Source organism: Haliaeetus albicilla, chromosome 1 (genome assembly GCF_947461875.1).
Source record: "Haliaeetus albicilla chromosome 1, bHalAlb1.1, whole genome shotgun sequence".
Classification (NCBI taxonomy): Eukaryota; Metazoa; Chordata; class Aves; order Accipitriformes; family Accipitridae; genus Haliaeetus; species Haliaeetus albicilla.
The window spans coordinates 35,365,642-35,387,139 of NC_091483.1; the positions used below are offsets into that span (position 1 = coordinate 35,365,642).

The 21,498-nt window shown below is 41.5% G+C and overlaps 1 protein-coding gene across 5 annotated transcripts in view; it reads left to right on the forward strand.

Annotated features, from left to right (window-relative positions):
* Positions 1-13,309, forward strand: part of FHIP1A (FHF complex subunit HOOK interacting protein 1A) — a 104,318-nt gene extending 91,009 nt beyond the window's left edge. For all 5 annotated transcript variants that reach the window (XM_069785154.1, XM_069785168.1, XM_069785163.1 and 2 more), the window contains 5 exons: positions 208-395; positions 897-1,937; positions 5,491-5,669; positions 5,953-6,091; positions 10,185-13,309. In XM_069785154.1, the coding sequence (XP_069641255.1) occupies positions 208-395; positions 897-1,937; positions 5,491-5,669; positions 5,953-6,091; positions 10,185-10,435 (1,798 nt within the window). In that variant the 3' untranslated portion in view covers positions 10,436-13,309. The remainder of the gene's footprint in view (positions 1-207; positions 396-896; positions 1,938-5,490; positions 5,670-5,952; positions 6,092-10,184) is intronic.
* The last annotated feature ends 8,189 nt before the right edge of the window (positions 13,310-21,498 follow it).

The window sequence follows — 21,498 nt, forward strand, 5'->3', positions numbered from 1 at the left end:
ACAGTTCCTCATCAAACTGTAGCTTCACAATATAAAGAGTCAGGGTCTCATGCTCTTGGGAGGTTTAGAATATGGATATCTGTCAAGATTATTATTACTCTTTCTTTTAATTTGGAGAGGGCAGGAAGGTGGGAAAGGAATTTTGTATGTTGTTACTTTCTCTAACATGAAAGGGTGATGAAGTAATGCTAGACACTGCTGTTTCAGGTATCTGATCCCATGTAACCACATGATGTTGAGCCAGCGGTGGGCTGTGAAAGAGAGAGACTGTTATTCTGTATCTGCTGCAAAACTGCTGGCCCTAACACCAGTCTGCTGCTCTACTGGGATCACCTTGACACTTGAAAGCCAAGGAAAAGATTATATTCTATGGACAAAAGCAGCACAAACTAAAGGTAATTGGTGCTCAGGGGAAGACCAGATCATGAGCTGAGTTTGATTTGGTAGCAGCTCATGGGAGGAGGTGGGGAAGGATGGGAGGCAAAGGAAATGTGGTGGCCAACAATAAACCAGGGAAGCCTGGACTGGAAAGCTTATTTAATTCCTTCCACGTGTCCAGGTCTATTGAAACCTTATTTTAACAGCTATCTAACTTGAATATGCATTTATGAAAATGCACAGATACATGACAGCAGCTCTGGCTGCTTCAGAGTGGTTGCTGTTGTTTTAAGGTTTGAGTGTGGGCTGGTCTCTCAGAAATCTTTAGTTACAGCTCCGTCTTGGCAGTAGGAACCAGTCATGTATGTTTATGAGCAAATCTCTTCATCTTTATGGTTTGATATTTCTGCCTTATTGGATGGTTAGGGCTAAAGACTCTATGCCGTTTCTTAGTAGATGCCGTGCTAGAGAACTTGTGGTATATTACTCATGGTATGAGTAATCTTCTTTACTTTCAGATTCTGGTAGACGCTCTTCTGAATCTATTTGCATTGTGGAATATGGAAGAGCTGTGGACATCAGCTACTTGCAGTATCTGGGGGAAGCTCAAGAAGCCATCCTCCAGTGCCTGAAAGACTGTAAGGTTTGGTCTGCCTTGTATGATGGAGTAAACCCTGATCCAGACACCTTTATCCAAACGCTTGCTGAGGAGAACAGTACAGATGTGGAATACCCCATGTTTCGGCTCCAGCAAAGGGCACCTAGCACGTGTAGCTCCTCTCAAGTAACTCCATTCGGTGAGAAGATGCAGTTGGAGCTAGAATGGGATGATAGCTATGACACGGGGATTTCTCCTGGATCTAATGTGAGCTCACCACAACCATATGATGATCTGGGAAGCACAGAGATGCAGCCACCTGCAGAGCCACCAAAACACATTCAAGAAATGAAAAAAAATGCCATCATGCTAATCAAAGGATCTTACATAGAGGAATCAGACTTTCAGGATGATGTTATTGTTTACAGGTTATGTGCCCAAAAGGATACTCAAGATGATGACAACTCTAAGGAGAAAACTTTAAATGCAGCCAGAGAATATGAGGTCCAAAGCCAGACTGTAGTCAATGGGCCTCTTGCAAAAAGCCAGCTGGAAATGGACTTGGATGAGCACAGTAAGAGAAATTCAAGCTTGACTCAAGGTGTAGTGAAAGAACAAATAAACCAGAAAATGATTGAGATTGATCCACAGCCAGACTTAGAGTTGAAGCTTTCTCCTCAGGAGGCAGATCGTAACTTAAGTGTAAGACTGCTGAGCACAGATGGTGAGGATTTCATTGCGCAGTATGACAAAATTATTAAGGAACTGGATCCAAACAGTGCAAGCTTGGAGGAGCAGAAGTTGGATACTCCTGAGCCTGTCTCTCCTGCAGAAGAGGAGGACGACTTTGAGAATTTCTCAGCAGACACCCCTTCTGCGGACAGCATGTCATCTCCCTTTGGACCAAAGGAGGATGTCTCTCCCAAGCATGCTGCGAGGAGCCAGAGTGCTCCATTTACAGGTGGAATGTCCTGTTAATTACATAATACAGTTAATAACAGATACAGGAAGGCATGGTGATTAAAGGTGGCCAAATGAGATCACACTGTGTGGCACACAGCATGAGCATAAAGAAAGTAACAGTCCTGGCACTAAAGAGGGTATAGCCCAAATAGCTGAGATCGGTCCAAGGAGAGTGAGAGATCCAACGTGAAAGGAGAGCAGAGCAATCAGTGTGGTGACAGCAAATGGTGGCTGCTCAGGGGTGGGAGGGCTGCTTTTTTTGGTAATCGTTTAAAATCTTGAGCAGGAGTTATGTTGTTTGTATGTGAAAGCTCCATCATTCTAGAGAAAGCTTTTGCAATTGAAAGGGGATTGGCGTAACTGTTCTAATATATGTTTTTCTGGTGGCTTTCATCTCTGATGCTATGGATGTGGCATCACGTTGCCATTTTTTTCCTCTCTGCTATTTCACATTTTAGCACACGGTGGCAGCAGCAGTGCCATGTCTGTACATACCTGTCTCCATGCTCTGCCCTGCCATCCTGTTCCTCAAATGTCAGGTCTGCCCTCGTTGTTGGTATGCTTTTCTGTCTTGTGCCAGGCAGCAATTTAAGCTTGGTATCTGCAGACTGCCCAGCCATTCCGGAATGACAGTGCTACCGGAGGTTAGAGTGGGCTTTTGATCTGTATTTGTACAGCTCCTTGCACTGTGGGCTCCTGGTCTTTAATTAGGTCTCCTAGATACCACAGTAATGCAAATAATAAAAAATAATAATGTATCTAGGTTTCCTCATCCAAAACAAAACCTCTATAAGATGGCTTCTCTTTCGTTTGAATGGAGGGGGAAAACATTTGTGTCCATTGAAATGCAGCCCTTTCTGGTCAGCTGTGGCCAGCATGCCTGGCACTGTTTCTTAATTGAAAAATTCAGCCTGTTTTTCAATCAATTTGCTATATTTGCTGTGGTAGCAATTTCCTTGTACTGGAAGCTAATCACATTCAAACCTTGCTGTTTCCCATTATCTGCTGTCAAATGTACCTCAAAAATGTTGTCCTTGTCTCTTGTTTGTCATTTAGTCCCTCTCTCCATTTGTTCCCCCCCAAAAAAAACCCCACAAACCACAAAATCCCCATAACTGAGCAAAACAAAGGGAAAAAAACCCAACCAAACAAAAAACAACACAAAAAGTCTTGCTGTTTGCTCCCCATCCACATCCTGTTTTACTCTTAGGCTGTTTACCTTGCTTTAATGGAGATCTTAATGGTTGCAAGGATGGAGGTGCTCATAACAATACCTCAGAAATGTTAAGGTTGCAGTGTCTTTCAAATATAATAATATATTTAATTTGAAATGCTATATTATGTTTGTAGATGTGTGTGATAAGGATTCTTTGTTGCTTTCGCTGTTTTGGGATGCTGTCATGGGATGGGGCTTCTCTCTGCAGAATCAAATAACCAAACAGAGGTTCCCACACCCAGTAAGTGTCAGCAGTGAAAAGATGCTCTCTTCAGGCCTATGGATCTATGAAGAAAATGTCCTATTGGTGTCTATGTGCAATTTAAAAGCATTAAACACTATCATCCCTGTTTCCCCCTAAGCAAGAAAGAATGTGGTGTTCAGAAACAGGAATTTATATTCTGCTGCCCCCATCAGTGCTTGATTTTGTGGCCACATAGAGATGCACAGTCAGAAGAATAATAATTTTTTGACTTTTTTTTCATCTGTTTACCCTGTTTCTTACAAGGCTTGCAAACTCTGCTGAGTTCCTCTGACTCTCATTCCAATAGTTTCTTGGGGGAAAAAGTCACTCTGTCACTGAGAAATTTTTAAATGTATCTTGGTAACCTCTTGCAGTGGCATACAGCACTTGTTACCTAGCTTCAGCTTTACCTACTCAGCTTTGAAATCTGACCTAGAGGAGAGAACAGTGATATATCTCAACTCGTTCTTTTGCCATCCCTTTTGATACAGTAGAGCTCTCACTGCACTGTGGTCTTCAGGAGCTCTGTGAAAATGTCTCCATGAACATGAGAGGGGAAGCAGTAGGTTATGTTGGGACAGGAGGAACTGTATCTCAACAAAAGGTTTTGGGGCTGCTCCATTGGGTACACAGGCAGGGGGGATTCCTGCAGGACATGATACCAACCTTCACTCTGATGGCTGACATGGTGGTTGAAAGGTAGCAGCCACGTAAAGCCTTGTCAACACTGGCCCTCCTACCTTTCCTCTTGTGAGTGGAGCTGTGCCAGCATTTAGCCATGATAGATGAGTCTCAAGGGAGTGCTTGCTTTATACTCACGGTTGCTATAAAACATTATAGACTTCAACCTTTACTGAAGTTCTGTTCGGTGAAGTGGCAACATAGGCACTTCTGATTTGATCCTTACTGTTGCACTGGCCCAGGATTGCTTTAGTCTCTGCCGTAGTTTACAGAAGGCTTATTAAATGGGGCTAAACTGTGCCCAGGTAGCTCGAACGGCAGCCTTTTGCTAGCTGAGGGGAGCTGGAATGGGGTTGGGTTATGGCTACCTGCTTGACCCTAGAAATGCCTGTGGCATGCATCTTGTGCTGGGGAGTAGGGTGGGATATTCAAAGTTAGCAGTGCTGTAACTGTGTCACCCAGGGATTCTTCTGTGTGGTTTCCCTAGCTTTTACACAGCCAGAATAGTGTAGTGGGACTGGGTGTAGGACAAGTGACATTTCTAAGACTTTACTTGTGATTAGGTCAGTCGTACCCGCTGCCTCAAGCATCTCACCAGCTCTGTCATCTGACGATATGTAGTATTTGGTTAAAGTCATGCTCGCCTTGCAAAGGTTTCTTAAGCTTGAGCACTAAGGGTTTATGTACTTTCGTGGTAAATGCTTATGTATTTCAGTGGTTATCCTGCGGCATGAATACACAAACTAAAGCTATTATTTATTGGTGACATTTATGTGATAAAGCCTATGTCTATCAATAATTTTGGTTATAAATCTATTTTAATGTCTTCCCTGCTTTGTGTGACTGTTTGCAGTACTGCAAATGCCTTTTTTTGTGATGTTGAACTATCACAGATCTTGATTTTTATGTTTAGACTAGCATTTTTGTATTTTCCTTAAAACACCAGAGTTTTTTGATAAGAAACCTAGCTGTAAATTACTTTGCCCAGTTCTTATGTAGAAACAAGGCACAAGAAGAGTAAAAAGGGCAGTTTCTCTTTACATTGAAACTAGTGGTACCGTTCCGATTAACTTCAAGAGGAATAGAACAGTAGACCATAACGTACTAGGCTAAATCCTTCTTGGCATGTGTAAAGTAGAATAGTTACGCATGTTAAATATGCTATTAATGTAAACTGATTGGCTAGCTAGCAAAAGTGCTTCTAATCACAAAAGCCTTCAGCACCTCTGTTAAGTCTATTTTGTCTGTTAAGATATAGTTTAGTTTTTCTCCCTGCTGGTTGTAATTAACGTGTGGGAGGTCTAATTTGGTTGGTTATGGTGATCAAAGTTCCTTTTAAATGTGTATTTCCTGGATCTTAGGATTTTTCTTTGGTGAAAACAAAAACATTGGTTCCTTCTTTTCTTACAGGACCGTTCATCAGCGTAGTGTTGTCGAAGCTGGAGAACATGCTGGACAATTCCTTGCATGTAAATTTGCTGCTTATTGGGATTATTACTCAGCTGGCAAGTTATCCACAGCCTCTTCTTCGCTCCTTTCTGCTCAACACCAACATGGTGTTTCAGCCTAGTGTGCGATCACTTTATCAGGTATTTGATAAAGTGTTAGTTCTGCCTATTGGAACAGTATTTTTGGTGTCTCGTTAAACCTTATGTTAGCATTTTTCAGTTCCACCTGTTGCTTTCCCACTTAAGAGCCTCTCATCTCGTTTTGATGTTTTAATTACATTTGTGCAAAGAACTGGAAATTCTCTGTGACCATAACTTTTGTTGTAACTGTGTTTTAATGCAGCTAGAGAAAGCCTGAGTATTCAGTCTGTGGCTGCACTGGGAGCAAAGGAGGAAGAAGTAATTGTTACTGTTGTTTTGGCAGGTGCTGGCATCTGTGAAAAATAAAATTGAACATTTTGCTTCCATTGAAAAAGACTTCCCAGCTCTTCTCCTGGAGGCCCAGCAATACTTGCTTTTTCGTGTGGACATGTCTGATGCTGCAGAAGAATTGCTAACCAAAGGTAAACATTAACCACACTGGGAGGAGTGCTGGGTGGAATGACTCACCAGTTACCTCTCTTTTTCTACAAAATGATTAAAAGTAGGTGTGGTATGTTGTGAATATCATTAACCAGATGTATCCTTCTGACTGTAAACTGAGGATGCTCAGTAGGCCACAGTATATGGATCTATTTGGATGTTCTTTGCTCATTAGAATCTTCCATCTGCTACAGAAAATGCCTGTTTAAAGCAGTAACAAAATCAGCTCTTGACTCTCTGTCCCTTTGGCTGTAAACAAACTTGCTTTCAAGGCATGAGGTGAGATGGCATATGGGCATGATTTCATTTCATTTTTAGCCTGACCTTCAGCTAGTCATTGGTTCTTTGATAAATGTTAGGACAGAAGTCCAGAATGAGTTGGTTTCTGTAACAGTTGAATAAGGATTCATATTATGGTTTGGACTAATACTGAAAGAGATAAATATTAGCCAGAAAACTTTGAATGTGCTTTTTTGAATGAAAAACAAAACAACAGCAGCAAAAAGGGGGGGTGGGGTGTAAAAGCCAGGACACTTTGAAAGCAGCGGGGAGTTAAACAGGCATCATCCCAACAAGCCAGCTTTCTAGGAGACTTCCATAACATCTGCTGCTTCTCAAGCACAGCGCATGCTACACCTGTCTTGACAGTTACCAGTATTTACACTGCTGTGGGGGAAGCTAGTAAAAATAAGCAAAATGGAGAATCTTACATTCTAACTAAGAACTTTCCAGATGCAGCCAGGCAACTGGTAGAGTTGGGGCTCTGCCCTGAGGATGTGCATGTTCTGAGCCTGCTGCTGAGCAGGCAATGTTGGGTGCAGGTTTCCCTTAAAAGCCAACTTCCCACATGATGGGAATGTGTCAAATATGGTGAGAGCAGTGACCGCAGTGATTAAGAGCTGACTCAGCAACAGGGTTCGAGAGGCTGCATTTACGGGTGTGTGCTTACTCATCGTTGGGAGTCATTAATAATCACTCCCTCTGCCTATACCTCTGTGAAGACATTGATACTTTTCTTGGATTTCCAGAGGTGTGGAAAGTGGGACTCTTTATGTGCCATTTTAATTGTGTTTCCATTTTTCAAGACTCTGAATAATAATTTACCTAGTTTCTAGTCAGCATGGTATGTGTTTCTAAGGTCTGCAGTACATCTAGTCTGTAGAATTATGATCTTGCTAAGGCTGCTTCTTGAAGAATTAGCCTGTGGAAGGTGCCTGCTGTAAAGGAGCTGTGTATTGCAAATGTCAGTAGCATTTTAGGCTCTACATTCTGGTCCCATAGATTAGAAGGTTTTACAATTAGATGGTATTGTAGCTAGCATGTGGGAGATGAGATTAGGAGGCAACATTTAGAGTCCTTTTTTTCAGATGCTGGCAATAAGAACTTTTATATAATGCATTCCCAAGGGCATTTATTTATACTTACTATTTTATGTCAGTTTTCTTCTGTGGGCTTTGGAATTTGCCAGGTTGAGTCATGCTGGTTATTATTTAGGAATTTGAAACAAGGCTGCTTAGTCACCCTGTTGGTACATTTTCTTCTGTGTTGTGGCAACTCCTGCAAAGAAGGCACCTCTTAACAAATAGATGGAGAGTAAATAAATGTCTGGATAACTGCAGACTTGGTTCCCAACAAGACTGGTGATGCAAGTAATCAAACTGTAATTCCTGTGGCAAGTTGGCTCAGTAGTCCATCAACCCACAGTAGTTCATTATATTGATTAAGAAGTGCGAGGTAGGAACTGCTACACTAATGGTAAATGAAAAAAATAATAATTAGGAACTCCTGTAGGATTTCTTTGCATTAGCTTGAATGCCACCTTTGAGTGTCATGCAAATAAGCTCTTCTCTGAGGGTTTTTTTCCCCAAATGGAAGCGGTGAATAACCCCAAAGTTTTTTCTACAGGTCTGAGCATAAGCAGCCTCCTACAGAATTCACATCTGAAAAACAGAAGCCAGACTTAGTGGGGAACACAAATGTAAAACCAGAGCATTTCCTTTCTCTTAACAGTGATGGTCTCTGAAACTGAGCAGAAATGGATGATTTGTTATTTTCTGGTTGCAGTAGTATGTAGTTTCCTTACATAGTAGCTCGGGTTCTGGTTAGATATGTAGGGCTGTCATGATGTAGATTGCATATGAAATGCTGCCCTTCTTTCAATATGTTGGTAACAATATCTCCAGAGTAATCATTTTCTCAATTGTATGATTCAGTTTGCATCCTGACCTTAGAAAGAAGTGGACAATCTTGGTCAAAGAAAAAATCAGATCTCTGGTCCCTAGACCAGCTTTCTGTGCTTTTCTCTTTTCTTTGTGTGGTGTGTGGTGTTTGGTTTTTTTGTTTGTTTGTTGGTTGGTTGTTTTGTGGGGGATGCGTGTGTGTGTTCAATAGGGAGTTAAATCTGAATCAAAATCATTTTTAAGGAAATGTATCAATTTGGATGCTTTTTGAAGGGAAGAGTTAAAAAATAGAGCTTTGACAGTATACAAGCATTCTGTTTATTTTGGCTAAACTATTTAAAAACATAAAATATTAATTATGAAACATTTTGACATTAGAAAATCTAAAAAAAAAAAAAATCTTCAAGGGAAGCTCAAAACTTTATTAAGTTGTTTTTCTTCCCACAGTCAGAATTTTCCACAGAACTGAAATTCCTCTATTCTGTCTCTGGTAGATAGAAATTTGTAGAATAACAATATGAATAATTGATAAGTCTGCAGTTGGAAAGGTTTTTGAAACTCAAGAAAAGTACAAGTCTGTTAGATGATTAAGATGAAAATTTCTTTCGAGTATTTGGAAGTGTACAGTAATTCCACAGTGCTTTAGGAGAACTACAGGAAAGGAACAAAAGTGCAGAGCTGTTGAACAGAGGGATTACCCTGCTGCATCGGGTGAGGCATTCATCTACGGGTCCTCATGTTAGCTGCTTGGAGAGGTTTCAGAAAAAGGGTGGTGTAACCTGAGACTGAGTTGTTTTAACATAAACTGCACATACTTTAAGGGAAACCTCTTCTTAAGCCAAATGCTACATTGCTGCATTATCTGCAGTATGTGAGTTAATATGAGAGTCCTTTATTTCTTTTTAATGATTTGCTTACACAGCTCATGAGAACATCCACTTGTAAGTTAGACAGGGTTTTATCTGTCTCTGCTTCTGGCCTCAATGACATCTTGTGGCAGTGAGTTCTGTAGGTTAATTTTTCTTTGTAAAGTATTTCCATCAGTGTTAAATTTTGTCACCTTTTTAGTTTCACTAAATTAATTATCATCTAATTAAAGTGCAGTTCTGCTTCAGGTTGAAACAAGGAGCAATTGATTGAAATTTAAGTGCTGCTGTCACTGTAATTCCATGCGTTCTGATGCTTGAGCCCTGATCCTCTGAACTCTGGCAGCAGAGATCACATAGCAAAGCACACGGTGGTTTTTGTTTGCTCTTTTTTTAATGTTTAGTTGCTTTACAGGGGGTCAAAAGTAAGTGTAGTTAGTGGGACCTACAGCTGTAGAAAAATCAAATTTTCAAACGTTTTTTCCCTTAGTTTCTAGCTTGCTTCAAACTCCCATGGTGATGTGATAGCTCAGCCTCAAACCCATTTTCACGGTGATTCATGGGGAGAGGACAGAGAAAGAGAGAGAGAGAAGTAAAGTCCAAATGGTATTTTGATGTGGCGGAGGGCTAGAGCACAGTATCATTTAAATTGAGACAACCATGCTGGGTCTATATGGGTAGATATTATCTGCTATTTCATAAGGTAAATCCATATTACTCTTCCCCTTGACTCTTCTTCTGCCCACATACTTCTCTCATCAGAGCTGGCACTGAATAATATATAACCTGGGGAAAGATAGCTAATAAAAAATGCAATAGAATCAGGCCATGTAGAACTTTAAAATGTTGGATTAGCGGAGTATCAGCCTGCACAGTCTGGGCACTGCAAACTACAGCTCTGAACACAATCCTTGTAAACTGGGTTTGAACACTGTACAAATACTGTGTGTACTTAATATACTGAGTCTTTTTTTATTTTTCTTTTTTTTTTTTCCTTTTTCTTTCCTCTCTTCTCTTCCTGGCTTTAGGTAATGTCCAGCACAGCAGCAATGTGGGGAAAGGAAGGAACCTCTCTGAAGCTTACCCGGCTGTACTCCAGCCTTTCCTGGGACAGAAAGGAAAGAAAGGCCTGGCTCATCCCAGCCTTCCTGCGCACGTGAGGAATGCCGTACTCGCAGCTGCCCTTTTCCCAGAGTTCCTGAAGGAGCTGGCAGCTCTTGCCCAGGAACATTCCATTTTATGTTACAAAATACTGGGGGATTTTGAGGATTATTATTAGTGGGTTTTTTTTTTTAAACATGTTTTTAAAAAAGCTTTTGGAGTTTAAACAGATTTTTAATGCAAAGCTGCTTACAAAAGAAGGTTGTACTTCAATATTTCCTGAAAATACTTGATTTGGAGGGGGAACGAGGAGACAAAATGTTATTCCCTGTTACCTTATATTAGGCCTTATAATTTCCCTCTGTGCTACATAAATTATATGAGACATTTCTGATACTGCTCTTACTGCAATTTCCTTCTTCATCTCCTCCTCTTTACACAGCCACCCTTCTTTAGTGTCACTGATTGCTGTTGAATTTCTGCAATAGACACTTGTAGGTTGGCTAAGAGAGGCAAACGTTTTAGCTTTTTCTGTTCCAGAAATACTCTTCTGGATAACTTGGTAGAAGACAGTTTGTTTGGAAAAAACATTGCCCCATGGGGACAGTTCAGGGTATAAAAAATATACACAAAATCTGCACAAAACCCCTTTATGTGAAGGGTTGTGCTTCTTTGTGGTTTTGTCCTCTTTCCACCTTCCCTTCCTTTTCCCTGAAACAGGGTTCTTACCAATCCACATCTGAAGCCCTCTTTTTTAACTAGTGGCTCAGGTTTTTTGAATTCAAGTGGTCTTATATGTATTAAATCCATGACTAGCTGAAAGCAGGTGCTGGACCCTACACATACCATATTGCCTTATGTTGCAGACAGATCTGCAGCTATCAGCTGTTGGTCTTTGAAGTCAAATGAACTGTGTAAGTGGATGTGGATTGCAGACTGCCTGGAATTTTCCTTGCAGTTTCTCAGCATTCTTTGATAACTACTGCATTGCTACCTAAACTCTCAAGCATGCCTTATTTAGTAAGATTTGCACAAAGTACAAAACAAAATGTTTCTATGCAAGCTATAATTAGTATGTAGTTTGTTTTTATGCTTATTTTAATAAGCTAAAGAAAGGTATTCAATATCTTTCAGTAGTATTAAAAGGACAGCAGGCTGGTTTTGTCTCTTTTTTTTTTTTTTTTTTTTTTTTTAATGAAAAAGGTTGGCTTACTCCTGAAAGCTGTTCTGTTTTATTGTTAATTTTTTTGGTTAAGGGAAAGTTAAATACTGTTTGTTTACTTTTAATTTAGGTGTTGACTTTTCCTAATATTGCACTTTCGGGGTGGTGAGGGGAGGACCAGACTATTCACCAGCTGTAGAAAAGGAAGGAGTAACAGGGAAAGCTGTCTGCTGGTGACTAACTGCTTGAGAAAATTCTCTTCTGTGAGTAATGGGCTTCATTAGAAGAATCCAAACGTGATGAATTGGTGCATCACCACTGCATTTTGTCTTATCTTAGTAGCATAATTGTGCTTCCAGTGTGCTGTAGTTGGCTACATAAAGAGGGGCTTAGTTCAAGAAAGCCTTAAACCCCTTTGTCCAGGAAAGAAACTAACAGTGACTCCAAGAAGTCTGAAGAAACATAAATCAGAAATAACACTTGCATACATTACTTCTGCTCATTGTAATTCCATAATGTGGGATGCTCATTAATCGCATCCTGATTTTGAAACACACTTTCTCAGAGATTGCAAGGCAAAAGAACACTTTAAAAACAAAGAACAAAGACACTCCAGAAGAGTCTAATTAATTACAGGTCAAATTCCTGTGGAATTTGCAGTGCAATTTAAGCTCCTAAATCCTTTAGATGCTTCTGAAAAGTTGTACCTTTAATCTACAAGCTCTGAAACACATTCATTGTGTCAGACTGCTGTAGGCTGTTCCAAGGAAAAAAAAAATACCAAAGGGTACCTCTAACAAAATCACCTCAAGAAATTCTCTGGGTCTGTCTTCACTTGTTTGCTGTATAGTCTTCACTTACACAATGGGTGGGGGTCATGTAGCTTCCTAGCTGACTCTGGTTTGCTTTCACTTCTAACTTGTTTATTTTTTTAGGCACCATTGCATCACCATCCTGTAAATCACCTACCGATCTCCACATGGCCCTGTTTCACCTCACAAGCTTCCTTGGAAGCTGAAGCCAAGGCTGTGGTTTTTTTCTTAAATCTTAGTTATCCAGGTTTAAGAGAGCTCTTTCTTTTTCTTCCCCCCCCCTGCATTGTTGTTGTAAATGGGCAATGAGTAAATTAAGATTTCTTTTTTAAAAAAAAAACTTGTTCTAGGACATAATGGTTTCTCTCCCCACTCCTACGTTCCAGTTCCCACTATTACCAGTAGTGCTGTCTTTCATGCTGTACTTGCAGCCCTGGCTTGAAGAGGTTCAGTAGTGTTATGTGTGCTAAGTGTTTTAGCATTGTGGATGCAGGGTCAGTGCTTGCTCCTCTCCTCACCTCTTTTGCTAGGACTTTATGTGAGCAAAAGAAAAAGTACCAAATGAGTGTGATCAGCTAACTTTTAGTGTTCAGAAGCAACTGCTAAATTGCAGAAGCAATCCAATCCTTTTTCTGAAAGACTATTAAAAAAGGAATGAAAAAAAAAAAAAAAGTTCTGCAGACTAGTGCTGGAGGCAGTAAGGTTACTTTGTGAACACTCCCTTCCCTTGTTTTTATTCTAAAATAAGAATCTTTATTTGCTGGGTAGAAGGGATTTTTTTTTTTGAGATTGTTAATTTTAACTGGTGTTTTCAACAAATGTACAAAGTCATAGCAGTTTCATTTCAGTGGGTCTATTAAGCTACATGGGGATTTTAAAATGTGGACTGCTCAAAAAAGCATCTGTAAATTTGAGGAAGGGGAGGATTTACTTCATAAGCTGTAGTGGAGCTTATGCTCTACATCCAGTAGGATAAATTCAGCCTTTGAAATCTGGAGTCGTGTGGAAGACTTCTTGCTGAAAGGTCAGAACTGTGTTTGTGCGCAGTCTCCCCTTGTAAATGGGAGATCTGTCTGTCGGCTACCCAAAACAAAGAGGTGGCTGAGTGCAGTGACCCTGGCTCAGGACTGTAAAAATTGTGATCATACGTGTCACTTTATATTACTTGGTTCCTGGGTGGGATCAGACTTGCAGCTATGTCTTAGTTGAGATAGTAGCATAATGTCCAGCACCCAGCAAAAAAACATATTGGCAGGAATTGCATCTTCCTGTCTTCAAAATGCAGAACTTGTGATTTAGCTTGAAAATGTTGATCTTTTGAAATTAATCACCTCTGTGTGCTTAAGTTCTTCAGCCAAATGCTTGTTTAATAAGCTTCTTCCCTCCAGCTAGATAATGCGTTATCCCAGCTCTCATCAGTGATGAATCTTTTTCCAAAAAACCCAATATGCCTATGGTCCAAGCTGTGGTCCAGCTGGTAGGGCCCTGGAGGACGCAGCGTTATGCTGCTCTTTCCAAGAGTAAGGAAGTCCTCTGTGGTCTGGATTTCCCCACACTCACGTGTGTGTGTGTGTGACTAGAGCTGTCCCTCTTCAGCACATTATCTCAGCATCAGCCACGAAGTGTCTTGGGGTTAGCAGATCTATTCCAAAACCTGCAGGTGGTGGCTCAGTGATACCAAAGTTAATTTCCAGTCTCCTGCTAGATGTTTCACACTGTGAATGCCACATTTTCCAATGATGTAGCCTTTGAGTGTGTTTTTAAGCTGTTCTGCTGTAGCTAGGAATCTTTCTGGCAATTTCAACCTGCTATTTTTTTTGCAACCTACCTATAAAGTGAACACTTTGTCTTAAAACAGTTGTAGTCATTCTCTTTTACCTTTGACTATTTTTAGATGCCCTGTGAGTTAGTCTCAGCACACATACACACATGGTTTGTATTAATTGGGCTAATGCACTTGGCAACTTTCATTCAAGCAGCATCACCCTCTGCACACGCTGATCTTTGGGCATGTAGAGTCAGTTGCAATTCATGTGCTGTGTTGTGGGCCCTACTTACTGCCTTTTTATTCTATTCTAGGCATTTTTCTCAAATGTCATCTTTTCCATGTGTGCCCTAAAGAAAAATATAGGATTTCTAATGAGATCAGGTTTTTGGTGTTGCAGTTTTGGATGTGAAAGATGCACTGCCTTTTTTGTCCTGGCAACTTCTAGACCTTGGTTTGGAAGAACAGAAATGAGAGCTTCTGTTTTCAGCTGTATTCCATGGAGATGAGAAAATTCCCAGGAGCAGGCATGGGCTGTCCCTCCCACTGGCACACCCAGATACATCCTTCAGAGCATCCGGTTCATAAATGAATTATTTCCTCTTTCATTGGTGTTTATCACTTTGTAAAAAGTTTGATGAATTCAGTGGTGTCGTGCTGCTGTACCCACTTAGTGTATTTGCATTTCTGATGTGATTTGATCATCTTAGTAAGACTGGTAAATTTCCTAGGATGGGAGAAAACATGGTGTGATTGGGATAGCTCTCAGACATTGGCAGGGGCCATGCTTTGGAATGGGAACAGAACTGGATAGACAGTAAGCCTGAACAGCGTTTCTGCCACCAGCACCATTCTAATTGCTCTTTGGCCCGGGTGCAATGCCTAAGTGGTCTGTTCACTCCTTCAGAGAAAAACATTTGCAAACAAATTTACTGCATCCCACAGCGTCCAAGGGTTTAAGTTCAAGAGGTTAAGTTCTATTTACCAAGGGAAGTATACCATCTAGCACAGCGCGTATGCATTCACTACCCTTTTGTGCACTCTGCTTATGCCTCACAGAAGGTTTTGTGCTTCAGGAAGGTTTTTTAGCTCCTCTAAGAAGCTCTAAAATCGCAGGGTTGGGAAGAAAAGGATGGGAGCGGTGTGATTTGGTGCAGTTAAATTAAGTCATTGTACCATTTGAATTCGTAGCCACAGCTCCTGTTTGAGGGCAGCTTGATTTAATAAGCAATTTACTGTGCTGTATTTACTGAAATTGCTATGTCATGCCTGCAGTTTTTATGACAGCTCCTGTTACATTTGTAACATTTAAACTGCATCTGTGGTTATGAGTAGAATACTGGGATTTTCCTCTTTTTTCTTTTAAGTCAGATAGCTCTGGCATAGTACAGTAATGTTACTGCTGTGTCCAGATCCGATTTAGATAATTACAGTATGTTCTTCCTTGCACCTTTTGAGCACTATCAGCAGAAACGGAGGGTACGTGACACTTAGGCTACTTAACGTTAATGAGCAAACCAAAGGTAAAATGCCGCAGATTAGCAGGGGGCACTTGGCTCTGTGTGAAATGCAGTAAGAATTTACTTTTGTGTTGCTCTGATTTACCAGGGACCAGGAAGAAAAAGATCACAGCAAAAATGAAAAATTAATATGACAGTGTCCTATGGTAACTGTCCAAGTAAATAGCACTGCTATGTAATGTTTTGGGCCAGAGCTGCGTGAAGGAGGGTAAAAATTGCTCCTTGTTAAGGTGGTGTCAGACTTGCATAAATAGGTATTCAGATAATATGACAGTGGTGCCAGCTGTCGGACCGCAGACAGCCACAGAATGCAACGCTATTTCAGTGACTTTGTTGGTGGTGGAAGCCCAGCTCTGACTAAATGTACTTTATTTTTAGGGGCCCACAGCTTTTCTAAACATGTTGTGGCCCAGCATCAATGTATTTCATTTGTTATGTGCTCAGTTGGAAGCCTCTTATTTATGAATAGGAGCATTACTTGAATTCTCAAATATGTAGGTGCTTAAAGTGGCATTTTGTTGCTGACTGTGCAAATCTTCTTTTTGTTCATTGATTATAATGGTTCTTGTGTGGCAGCTGGATTAAATTAAGACTGAAGTCTCTGGGCTAAAAGCCCTGATGGAACTTTTGTGCAAAGGCTGCATTTCTCAACCAAATAACTTTCTCTGGTGCTTCAGCAGACTGCCCGCATACAATTATGTATTGTGGACTAAATACCTGCAAACTTACATTTCTGACAAAGCCAATTCCACAGCAGCTGTATTTTATTGCAGTCTACTTTAAAAATAACTAGCTTGGATTTAGACCAAAAAATAACATGGATGAGTCAAATCCAAGACAACTAAACTGTGTCCAGCTCAGTGCTGCTGTGTCAGTTTGGCCAGAGCTCAGACGAAATGCCATTTCATCCTCAAAGGAGAGGGAGCTGCTCTGGGTGCTGGTATCCCTTGCTGCAGCTTGAGCCAAGGACCCATGCCTCTCGAGGTGTCCCTTGGTGTCCAAGCACAGCTTGGTGTTGGAAACTCTTACCAGTGTCTGTTGTGAAACTCCAGAGTCATAACATCAGGTTTTGAGCTTCAGTGTGAAAAACCTAGGGGCCTCCAAGACCAGTCTGAAAATGTGGCCTCTCAAGCTTCAGAAATGAGAAGGTAAAATACAACTTTCCTGATGGTTATGCCTGCTTAGTGGGTGTAAATGCTTTAGATAATTAAAGCTGTGGCTGATGCGACCATATGTCAGAACTCTTGCTTCGTGCTTACACAAAATGTCTGTGCATGGAGGGAGGATTCCCTACAGTGAAACTGTTGGCCTTCAAGTGCTCTTGTTAGGATTAGCTCATGGTGGTACAACCTCTGCAGCTCTAAGTAATGAACCCAGCTCTCGGCCTTTCTCCAAAGGCTGCGATGACAAGGCAATGGATGTGGCATAAATAATTGGCTGCCTGTGTATGTGCTGGGGTAACGTGGGGTCCAGCACAGCTGTCACCAGTCTTTTTTTGGGGAGAAGCCAGCAGGTGAGATGGAGTCATTTGCAGGGTCATGAGTTGGACCTCACACACAGATAAAGGGGAGGAACAGCAAAGGTCAGGGTCCCTCTCCATCTATACATACAAATGGTCAGCAACTGCGGCAGACAGTTGTGAAATGCCTGTACACCCTTACAGGGAGATTTTAAGGGTCTGGGACTAGGATAGTCCTAGAGGGAAGACAGTACTCATTAGGACCATGCACAGCTGCGTTGCTCACTGAACTCTACCTGCTTTTGCATCTTTGTTGCCTCATGGCAGGGCCTGAACACTTCTGTAGGTTTGCTTTGTTGCAGTTAAAATTCAGGCTGTACCGCCTGATGTGGGGTGTGTGTTGGAGCATGGTCAGAAGAGAAGGAGCATTCCTGGTGGTTTTGTGTTTCCGCTGCAGTCATCCCTAATTACTGATCTGGGCTGGCCCAGGGGCTCCTCTAGATGGAGTTTAAATTTCCCATTGCAATGGTCAGAAAAAGGCATAGCAAATTATGGGTCATAACAACTTAGGATTTTGTATTTTATTGCTCTCCTCGCACTGTTTAGCAATGGAATTCTCTCATATATATATATATATATGTATATATATAACCTGAAAGTTCGCAGCTTCTGAGGGGACAGAGATGACTTGCACTGAACAGCCAATCTAATGCAGGTAAGCTTCTATGCATTTGGGTCGATAAATCTTGACCTCCTATCTGCTGTAACTTGGTTTTATATGGCCATTATGTGAAGCCGAGTCCAGTGAACTTTGGAGTATTTGTAAACAGCATTGCAAGGAAGATGCAGGCCACAAGGGTGAAAGACCAGCAGCATGCTGTTCCATCTTTTCCGTCGTGCAGTTTGAGAAGAGTGAGTTGAGTGAAAACCTAATTTGTTTTTCTTTACGTGAAAAACCCAAACGCTCTACATGTTGAGCATGCACACAATAAGTCACTGCAAAGGTGCTGCCAAGGTCAGTGGTTGTGAAAGTGTGTAGGTAGAGGGGTGCTCAGAAGAGAAATGAGAACCTTACAGTACACTGACACCATGCTGCAGAAGTGGAGTGGAAAGAGGCCACAGTGAAATTGCAGTGTGAATACTCTAGCTGTCAATTTTTTAGTTAAGGTTCCTATCATATGCTTCTATTTTTAGCATAGTTAAAATTAAACTCTGCAGCCGAGGCTGAGCACTAGAAATTCCTTCTTCACTACTTCAGCGTTGCCAGCATCTTTTTAGACAGCTTTCTTCTCCTCTCCTGCACCCTTGGATATGGGATACTTCAGCTATACAGGATAGTAAGTATCATCTCTCCACCCTCAGGAGTGACCTCCCAAAGGACTTCAAGCAACGAGTAGATGAGATTGTCGCGACAGTGTCTGGTGTCAGCTTTTAATTTGTGAGCATTTTCCTTGGCCCTACGTTCATGGATGGTTACTGCTGAAAATCTGCATGAAACTGTCCTTAACTCACCCTGCCTAATGCCATTGCACAGATGGCATCTGCAATCAGTAGATCAGGGAGCACGGTTGTAGCTAAATAAGACTTGTAAGTTGGGGTCAAAGCCTCAATCTTAATTCTTGAGTTCCTAGCTTTAATACAACCACAGTTAGAACAGCCTCTCCCAGTCTGCAAAATGTTCTGACATCAAACACTTCATAGTCAGGCTCTGCCCTTTATCTTGCAGACTCACCTGTCCTATGGGTTTTTTATTTGTCTTTACAATAGCAGATATTAAATTCCTTGAGGCTGCTGCTTTGTCTTTTAATGTGCTCCACTGAGTACAGCTGTGCAAATATAAACCAAACCTGTTTTGCACAGTACAGAGTTCACTTGTGGAGTATTTAGAATTTGCCTTTAGCTCCATTTAGGACACAGAGGAAGATGGTGGTTGTATTTAGGCTGCTGTATTAGGCCCTTGGCAGGCAAAAAAGGATCTGGTGTTTTGGTTGTATTGGTCCAATGAAAATGGTGTAAAGTGACTGATGAGCCCCTTAATGCAGACTGCCATAGTAGGAGCAATGGTAGCTGGCCCTGGTGAGCCTTCTCATTGCTAGGTCCTAGCACTGCCAGCTACCACTGCTTTGAAGTTGATAGCTGGTATCTCCACAAATGTTAAAAAGATTCATCATCTTTATCTCATTTGACTCAAACCATTTTTTTCTAATCAGAAAGAAATTTACATTTTGTATGCGTCTGCAAAAGATTTCTTTAAAAAATTTAGAAGTGACTATTTCATAATACAGTGCAAAATTTATAGACTATAGCTGCTCTTTCCCTTCCCTGGAAGGGGAAGAATATTGCAATTACTCCTTTTTAATCTTTCTTGTTATCCATTGTGTCTGGCAGGTGGAGGTGAAAATAGATTTGAGATGTACAGTAAATCATAGAGTCATAGAATGGTTTGGGTTGAAAGGGACCTTAAAGATCATCTAGTTTCAACCTCCCTGCCATGGGCAGGGACACCTTCCACTAGACCAGGTTGCTCAAAGCCCCATCCAGCCTGGCCTTGAACACTTCCAGGGATGGGGCATCCACAACTTCTCTGGGCAGCCTGTTCCGGTGTCTCGCCACCCTCATAGTGATGAATTTCTTCCTTACATCCAGTCTAAATCTGCCCTCTTTCAGTGTAAAGCCATTACCTCTTGTCCTATCACTACATGCCCTTGTAAAAACTCCCTCTCCAGCTTTCCTGTAGGTCCCCTTTAGGTACTGGAAAGCTGCTATAAGGTCTTCCTGGAGCCTTCTCTTATCCAGGCTGAACAACCCCAACTCTCTCAGCCTGTCTTCATAGGAGGGGTGTTCCATTCCTCTGATGATCTTCATGGTCCTCCTCTGGACTTGCTCCAACAGGTCCATGTCCTTCTTATGTTGGGGGCCCCAGAGCTGAATGCAGTACTCCAGGTAGGGTCTCATGAGAGCAGAGTAGAGGGGTAGAATCACCTCCCTTGACCTGCTGGTCATGCTTCTTTTGGTGCAGCCCAGGATACAGTTGGCCTTCTGGGCTGTGAGCACACATTGCCGGGACATGCTGAGCTTCTTGTCAGCCAACACCCCCAAGTCCTTCTCCTCAGGGCTGCTCTCAATCCATTCTCCACACAGCCTGTATTTGTGCTTCAGACTGCCCTGACCTATGTGCAGGACCTTGCACTTGTCCTTGTTGAACTTCATGAAGTTTCCATGGGCCCACCTCTCAAGCCCATCAAGGTCCCTCTGGATGGCATCCCTTCCCTCCAGCGTGTTGACCGCACCACGCAGCTTGGTGTCACTGGCAAACTTGCTGAGGGTGCACTCGATCCCACTGTCCATGTCACCAACAAAGATGTTAAACAGCGTCGGTCCCAGTACCGACGCCTGAGGAACACCACTGGTCTTCATTCAGACATCGAGCTGTTGACTGCAACTCTCTGAGTGCGACCATCCAGCCAATAGTGGTCCATCTGCCAAATCCCTGTCTCCCCAATTTAGCAACAACAATGTCATGTGGAACAGTGTCAAATGCTTTGCACAAGTCCAGGTAGATGAGGTCAATTGCTCTTCCCTTATCCATTTAAAGATCTAATGCTGTAGTCGTATAGACTACTCACACAGAACTTGGCTCATGACTTTGAACCCTCTTAGCCCAGGGTAATTACATAGGAAGAGTGGCTAAGAAGAAGTAGCCATTAAGAAGACATCTACCAGCAGTAGCCATGCTACAGTAGTAGAGATCCTTCCTTCTTTTAAACGCAGCTTAATTATTACTCTTCCAAATACATTGTTTTGCTTTCTCTTTCTTTAAGAGGCACCCACTACAGCAGAGAGGAAACTCAGCACAGCAGCATCAAGCTGTGCAAGAAAAAGCATTAACCTCGGAGGACCACCTTTTGGAAACAATTGTGTTTTTCTAAACCAAGGGAGTACCTTTAAATTAAGATTCAAGATTTCATGTAGAAGCCCTTGTGCCTTTTCATTTCTTGCTATCAAGGCAAGAGTTGAACAGAATTCCAAAATTTAATGTTTGCTGTATAATCCAAACCTTTACTGACTGAACGTTTACCTGGAAACTCACACCACTGTAAGTAAAAATGGTACTTTTTTGCTCATGATGTGAAAAGTGATAGTAAAAGCCTTTGTGTGAAGGTCAGGTTACATGAAAATCCTGGGGGGGGGAGTTTTTGGAGGTTTGGTTGGGTTTGTTTTAGGGTTTTTTTGGAAGGGTTACAGTTTTTGTTTGTAACCATGTTACTGCTTTTTGTCAGCTATATGGCTTTTGTATACCCATTATTCACATAAAAATAACTTCACGATTCATTTTCTTCATTAAATGTATTTGAAAACCATGAGCTTTTTTTTCCTTCTAATTAAGATTTAACACTCAAACCATGAGCCAGTTTGTACAGAAATGTCCTCCTTGAAACATACATTAGCAATGCTACTCTTGAGAATGAACTGCCATCAACCTAGTTTGAACCAGTTTTGCAAGGACCACATTTGCAAAAGGT